This window comes from Solanum stenotomum, chromosome 5 (assembly GCF_019186545.1).
Source record: "Solanum stenotomum isolate F172 chromosome 5, ASM1918654v1, whole genome shotgun sequence".
NCBI lineage: Eukaryota > Viridiplantae > Streptophyta > Magnoliopsida > Solanales > Solanaceae > Solanum > Solanum stenotomum.
Window position 1 is genome coordinate 22,325,102 of NC_064286.1, and position 7,418 is coordinate 22,332,519.

The 7,418-nt window shown below is 38.9% G+C and overlaps 2 protein-coding genes across 2 annotated transcripts in view; both read right to left on the reverse strand.

Annotated features, from left to right (window-relative positions):
- LOC125865077 (ferredoxin-1, chloroplastic) overlaps positions 1–7,418 on the reverse strand; it is a 791,835-nt gene that overhangs the window by 626,320 nt on the left and 158,097 nt on the right. The gene's annotated exons all lie outside the window — the stretch shown is intronic.
- On the reverse strand, positions 498–1,940 carry LOC125863786 (uncharacterized). Its single transcript, XM_049543789.1, has one exon. It carries the CDS (start codon positions 1,938–1,940, stop codon positions 498–500), a length of 1,443 nt encoding a protein of 480 aa, XP_049399746.1.

A 7,418-nucleotide genomic window follows, 5' to 3' on the forward strand; every position in this document is an offset into this window, starting at 1 on the left:
TTGTAGTTGGATGATACATCCATCACTTGAAATAGAATGGGGAATTCAATCGGCCCCACCTGTAATGTAAGATAGATCTCTCCGATGACACTTCTTTGCACTCCATCAAAAGCTCTAACTTTCACACGAGTTTCCCTTATCTCTACCATATTAACGCCTAAATCTCTCAAAGTGGTGAAAGAAAAGATGTTGCATCAAAACCACCATCAATTAAAACTCGAGTCGCAATTTTATCACAACATTTGACTGCGATGTGAAGTGCTTTGTTATGACCAGCCCCTTCTGCAGGCAACTCATCATCGTGGAAATAAATCTTGTTAGCTTCCACTATTCTTCCAATCGTTGCAGCTAAGGTCTCACTTGTGGTCTCTTTTGGAATTATCACTTCGCTTAACACCTCCATCAAAGCATTCCTATGAGCTTCAGAAATCATAAGCAAAGACCAAATGGATATGTGGGCTAGCGTATTCTTCAGCTATTCTTCAACCGAATAGTCTTTAGACTGCATCTTCTTCCAAAACTCTGCGGCTTCGGCATCGGTAACGTTCTTCTTTGGATTCTATTTTTTTTCCGAGAACTCTTTGATTTAGGTCCTCTGGGGCATAGTACCTCCCCGACCTAGTCATCCCTTGAGCCACGACAGTGTCAATCATCTTGCCCTTGGCACTTGCTCGATAGTCCCAAGGGACTGCTTCGGTGTCATACTCAGGCTTCTTAGCAACTAGAGTGGTCACTACAACTCTTGGGAGATATGTTTGGACAGTCAGAGGTTCCCTTAGTTGAACAGTGATAACAGGTTGCACCGAAGTAACTATGTTTGGATAGTCGGGGGTCCCATATTGGTCATCCAAAGTAACCATGTTGACTTCCCGATACTTATGGTTTGGCAAGGGATTGTTGTTCACATTGGGAGGTGCTGGAGTGCATTTGGTTACTCCTTTCCTGATCAAAGACTCGATCTGGTTCTTCAAACCATAACAATCTTCTGTGTCGTGTCCCTGGACTCCCGAGTGGTAAGCACATCTCTTGTTCCCATCAAAATTATGAGGGATTGGATTAGGAAGTTTTCCTTCAACTGGTTGCAGCACTCCCGCTGTCCTCAACCTCTCAAACAATAGAGCATAGGGTTCAGCAATCGGTGTGTAAGCACGAGCATTTCTAGCTTCAGGATTTGGACGTGGTCTTGGTGCATATGCTGGTCTATTTTGGTGAATTGGTGCTTGGACAGGGACATATGGTCTTGGAGGGTTTTGGTATGCTGGTGCTCGGGGTGGGTTATAGTGTGGTTGGGTATTATACACTGGGACGTATGAAGTATGCGCAGCGATTTGGGGATTATTGGGGTATCGGTGAGATGGTCCTCCTGGTTGGTAAGTGACAGCTGAAACATCCTCCCTTTTCTTTTTGATGCCGCCAATGGAACTCGATTGTATAGCCCTACTTGCAGCTTGCAATGCGACCATAGACTGAATCTTCCCAGATTTAACACCCTCCTCTATAAAGTCTCCCATCTTGACCAATTCTGCAAACGTCCGACCCTTCATTGACATCATCTTGTCAAAGTAGATACCTTCTTGAGCTCGAATAAAGTACTTTGATAGCTCACTCTCATCTAGTGGTGGTTGCACCCTCGCGGCCTCAGTTCTCCAACGTCGTGCATATTCCTGGAAATTCTCAGATGGCTTCTTCTGTATATTGGCCAATGAGAATTTGTCAGCAGTAATTTCAGTATTGAATTTGAAACGAGTCATGAAGTCCTCGGCCATTTCCTGCCAGTCATGCCATTTTCGAGGGTCTTGGCAGGTATACCAGGTTAATGCTTCTCCAGACAGACTCCGAATGAACAACTTCATCCTCAACTTCTCATTTCTCCCTACACCGACTAACTTGTCACAGTATGCCCTTAAATGTGCGTGAGGGTCACCTTTTCCATCGAACATGTCAAACTTCGGTGGTTTTTACCCTACCGGCATGTCAATGTCTGGATGGATGCACAAGTCATCATAATCCAGACTCTTTGTCCCTCGAGTGACTTGTAAGCTTTTCAATGCTTTTCTTAGACCCTGAAGCTGGGCATTTATCGACGCATCTTCCTTCAACTGAGCATCTTTCTCCATTTCTTCATATTGATCGACCTCGTATGGGACATTAACCACAGCTGGCATAGTGATGGTAGGAGCCCCAACGGCATATACGGGTGGAACATGTGGCTCATACAGAGTGGCGACATGTGCCCCAAGTATCTGCTGCATTGTAGGTATGGTAGGGTCGCGGTTGGAAAGGTCGGGAACGGTCCTGACTGCGGTTGGAGAAGCTAGTGGTACTTGACCGTGAGTAGGAGCGCGTTGAGTTTGTTCTGGCTGATTTGGCAAGTCAGCTTTTGCGAAGTAGATAGGCGTCTTGAAAGTAAGAAAAATGGTAGACGATAGTTTGGCCAAGTCTCGCACTTGACGTAATTCTTCCCTCAAGATCTCGAGTTCTTGCTCCATATGAGCCATTTTCTTTCATTTTGGATGTCCATTATGTTTCGAGAACTTTCGGGGTTCTCAATAGGTATCATTATGTTTGCAGCAGCGTTGAAGTCGTCTTTATCAGTCATATTTCTCTTTGATCGAAGGTTGTATTGTGAGTCAGCCAGTTTGCAAGTCGATACAAATCAACGTACTTTTGGGGATAAATGACGAAAAAGAAAAGAAAACAAAGAAAAAAAAGGAAACTATGTTAGTTTGGAAAATTTTGAAAGCTGTAACAAATAAGTAGATGTAACACATATATACGCCAATTCGATGACATTCAGAGCGCGTCCTAATATAGAACCTCTTTTTGCCTGAGGCAGGCCTACGTTGCAATTAGTTTGATAATAAATGATCCATTTAAACACATTTTAGATTTGGAGCAAACATAACTTCATTGATTAAGGTTTGGCTATTACAACGATGTAGGCGGTCAGAAGTCGAAGAAATGAAAGTACATGGGTGGCCATAAGGCATACAAGAGGGATAGGTCATACGGCCTTTTGAGGAACTTATGAGAGAATTCAAAGAAGAAAGATGATTTACGGCCAAGTTGGAGCATCATCATCATTATCGTCCGCATCATAGTAAGGACCCGGGTGATACTCTGGAGACTCTTCAGAGCCATGCTCGGATGATATGTCTATAACCCCTCCATCTCTTGGGTCATAGACGTTAGAACCCATCTCAGAAAACTCCATGTGATCTTCCCACACTTCTTCTTTTGGGTCCTCTTCGGGGTTTTCTTCAGGATTTTCTTCTGGGTCCTCTTCAGGATCTTCTTCTGGGTCCTCTTTAGGATCCTCTTCTGGGTCTTCTTCTGGGTCTTCTTCCTGGGTTAAGTAATCGACGGATCCCAGAACTATCTGATTGTACATGGGTGTAGTGAACCCCATGCGAAGAAGCACCGATTCTCTAATCCAATCAACTTGTTCTCTGTCTACAAACCCCCAATGTCCATGTGTGCTTGGACGAGACATATGACTCACGGTATTTCGCCAAGCGTAATACTCTGGCGTACACCATCTTGCTTCTCCTATTTCTAAATCGATTATGGATTCCCACTCGGCTTGTATATTTCGTATCTGTTCCAGCGAGACTGAAGTGAATGTATCTTCATGTGATCCCATTATTAACCATAGCGGAATGTCTTGGATAACTCCAAACTGCCGCATAACCCGAAGAGGTGCATATGGTTGGATGCCTCTGAGCCCGATTAACTCGATAAAGAAAAAGTATCGAGTCCTTGCAAACGCCAATCCTGTTACCCAAGAGAACTTCCATTGGATGACGTCTCCCGTGAGGTTGTTCAAAAATGTGCTCCATTCTTCCCTTCCTATCGGCGCACCCACCCAATTTTGGAGACGATCTTCATGGCTTTCGATCCTGTTAGGAGCACCTATGTAATAATCCATTTGGGGATCACGTCGATAGAAATGTTCCCTTGCCCAAATCTGTAGCAATATACTGCATCCTCCGAAGAAATTGTGTCCCCTAATGCAGGCTGTCATTGAATGAAGAACTTCGGCGAGGATCATAGGCACCAAAGTAAATCTTTGTGGATCGTTGAAGATGCTTATAACCATCGGCAATATGCTGATGTCGATAGAATTGGACCTTATCAGGAACACCATAACTCCTAAAAAAGCCATAACGAATACTCTTGGCCTCATATACTCCCATGCTCCGCGAGTGCATTAAAATTCACGCTGATATTCATAGTAACCTTCCGAATGCCCAAACCTCTGAAAGAGCTAGTCCAACTCAACATGCCCGCCGTCCACATATCTCAATGACCGAAATATGTGCAAATCCAAGAGACTTAGGAAGTCACCTGTACAAATAGTTGAGGGGATCACCGACAGCCTCCTTCTAATCGGCAGTTCGATAAGACTACTGATCTCCTCTAGTGTGGGAGTGACCTCAAAATCCAGGAATTTGAAAGTTACGGTGCTTGGTTCCCAAAACCCCATTAGCTGAGTGACAAAGACTTTATCGCATTGTGTCCCCAGAAGCGACAATAATGCTCCTAAATGCCCTTGAATCTCTGCCCCGTGTATCCTGCAGATATTTTGCCACCAATTCTGTAGAACGTGGGGCGCTGAAACGACCATTTGGATATCCAGTAAGTCTTGGTTGAGGTTCATCTGAAAAGAGGTAAAGGGTGTAATGAGTTTATTTACTCCAAATCTGTTAAGTGTTTAAGTTTGGATAATTTATATCAATTTCACACAAAGTTTATGTCGTTGAGTTTTAAATAAGAAACTCATTGACATTTGGGTGGTTTCCTAAATGCAATGACAATACCGTTTATTGTTTTGCCTAAGGCTGTGCAACATGACCTATTTTTTAAGAGCAAGATTTTTTCCTATATGATTGAGAGTGAGATTGAGTAATTGCGAGAAGGTGCACTATCTAAATTGCACCAACTCTGAAACTAAGGAATCCAAAGAGAGTTTCGGAGGAGTGCAGGAACACCCCTCGCGTGTACAGTGTGTGCATGTACGGCCAAGACTCGATAGAATGTGAAAATGACAATGTAGGGAAAGCAGTAACAAGTAGTGTCTTAAAACAAATAAGGAACACAAGCTTGGATTTCACTTGCGACCTTTCAGCCAAAGCAATATATCAACAGCAAGCTGAAAAAATAAACATGTAATCACAAATGTTGTTCCTAAATTGAGTTTTTCTAAGGTTAAAACCTAAGTAAGGTCCCCAACAGAGTCCCTAAGTTGTTGCACCCTATTTCGAACCGACCGAAATAGTTGTTGCACCCTATTTCGAACCGACCGAAATAGTTCACAACGTAATTATGACTGACACTCTGGTTTTGGAAAAAAATGTTTTGTTTGGTTTAGAGTCGCAACCTAAATTTTAAGGAAAATATTAGGAAAACCAGTTTTTATATGTGTAAATGTAAACTCTGTTTAGATTTGCGAAACCAGTGAGATTCTGAGTAAGGGTTTTGGCTACTCGAGGGGAAGGTGTTAAGCACCCCTCAGAGCCTATCCGAAGATAGTCCTTAAACTCAATTTAGGAAAATATGATTATAAAAACTTGTTTATTTATTTGCTTTACAAATCACTGATAAGTTAATTGGTTAGTTTAGGAAAAGAGTAAAATTCAAGGTACGACATATATGTGTCTTAAAAATAGATTTAATAGTAGTATTTTATCATATTGTAAAAATAAATAAATAAATAAATGTACTTAAATGTATAATAAATTCATATGTAAAAAAAATAGTTGTATCATAATAAACTCATTCTAAAGATACATAGATGTTGAATTTGAAAAAATCGGCCGTCTTATTAAGACGTGAAATAAAAATAAGATAGTAGTTGGGTGTAAATACATAGTAATATATGATGTGTAATTTGAATGAAAACATATAGAATGGAGTTTTTTTTTTAAAATAAAATATAAATAAATGATATTAGATGTTAAGATTATATAAAGGTTTGTGATCTTAAATATGTCTATTATAAAGTGTAGTATATATATATATATATATAAGTTGTTTAAAACATGTGAAGGTTTATTATTTTATTTACATGTAAGGATAAGTTAACGATAGATTAGATTTAGTAAAATAATATGTGTAAAGTGTAGGAATAAATTTATAAAAATAAATAATTAACATTCGGGATAGTAGATAAAAAATATAATTGATTATGTAGAGAAAAGATAGAATATATACCTTTATGTGTATGACAGGTACATGTATATTCCTTGTATTCCGAACCTGTTGGCATATCTAAAATTTGAAATAGTGTGTTACAAGAGTGAAATGTTTTTAGCAATGTTTGATTCAAAAATAAGAATAGTCAATACATTTCACAAGGGGGTGATGTAAAGAGTATAAAAATATAGGCCTAGCTATTAGGACTCATTCTATAGTTATGTTTATTTCTTGTTAAAAATATATAGGCCTACTTTCTTACTTGTTTTCTTAAAAATAGGTATTTCTAAAGGGTAAATATCTTAGCCTTAAATTAATTTCTAAATGTAATTATTCAAGCCTTTAAACTAGTTTCAAAATATTTAACAGTCCTAAGCGATGAGCAGGGCTAAATGAATATTATTTTAGCCTTTATATATTTCTATTTTGGCCCAAATATTGACTCACATGAATAATCTTTCAAAAATAAAAAAAAGGACAAGCAATGTATCAAAACTTAAAGAGTAAAGGTTAGCCAATATATCCAAACAATATAATTAAGACTCGAAAAGAGGAAGGCTAAGAAATATTAGACTCCTAATTTGCGAGACTCCGAGTGTTGTGATGATCCTAATTGTTGTTGGCCTAATATTTTAGGCCAATAACGAGTTCCAAAGTAGAAACTCCAGCCCTCCGATTGTACATGAAACATAACAAAGAAAAGGAGATAAAGATTAGTAACTGATTCAAGGGTACATTTATGTAAGTAGGCAGACAAATATGAACATACTCTCTTAAACAAGAATATCAAAGACTTAGCTAAAATAATATTTTAACATGTAAAAGTTTCTTCTTTCATTATTTGGGAGAGATAATGAAATTCGATTATTACCAAGACGTAAGTGTAACTCTATGTAGTTATAGGGATGACCTGTTAAGAATGAGCAAAATATATTCTTTACACTACATAATTTACTTAACGCTTATCGAGCTAATCACGGTAACAAAAATAGGCCAGTCATCTTTAACTATATAACTCATATGTAGTCTATTATGTTAATAAGATAAATGTACTTTTGGAAGAGAACATGAGAATTAAACAGCCTTTCCAATCATTTCAATAATAATATAAAAACTATACTTTGATTCTCTGTATACGAAAAGGACCAACTAAACCAAAAGTTGATATAACACTGGATAGTTTGACAAAATAAATTCCCAGCAGCTCACGATACAAAAAAAAA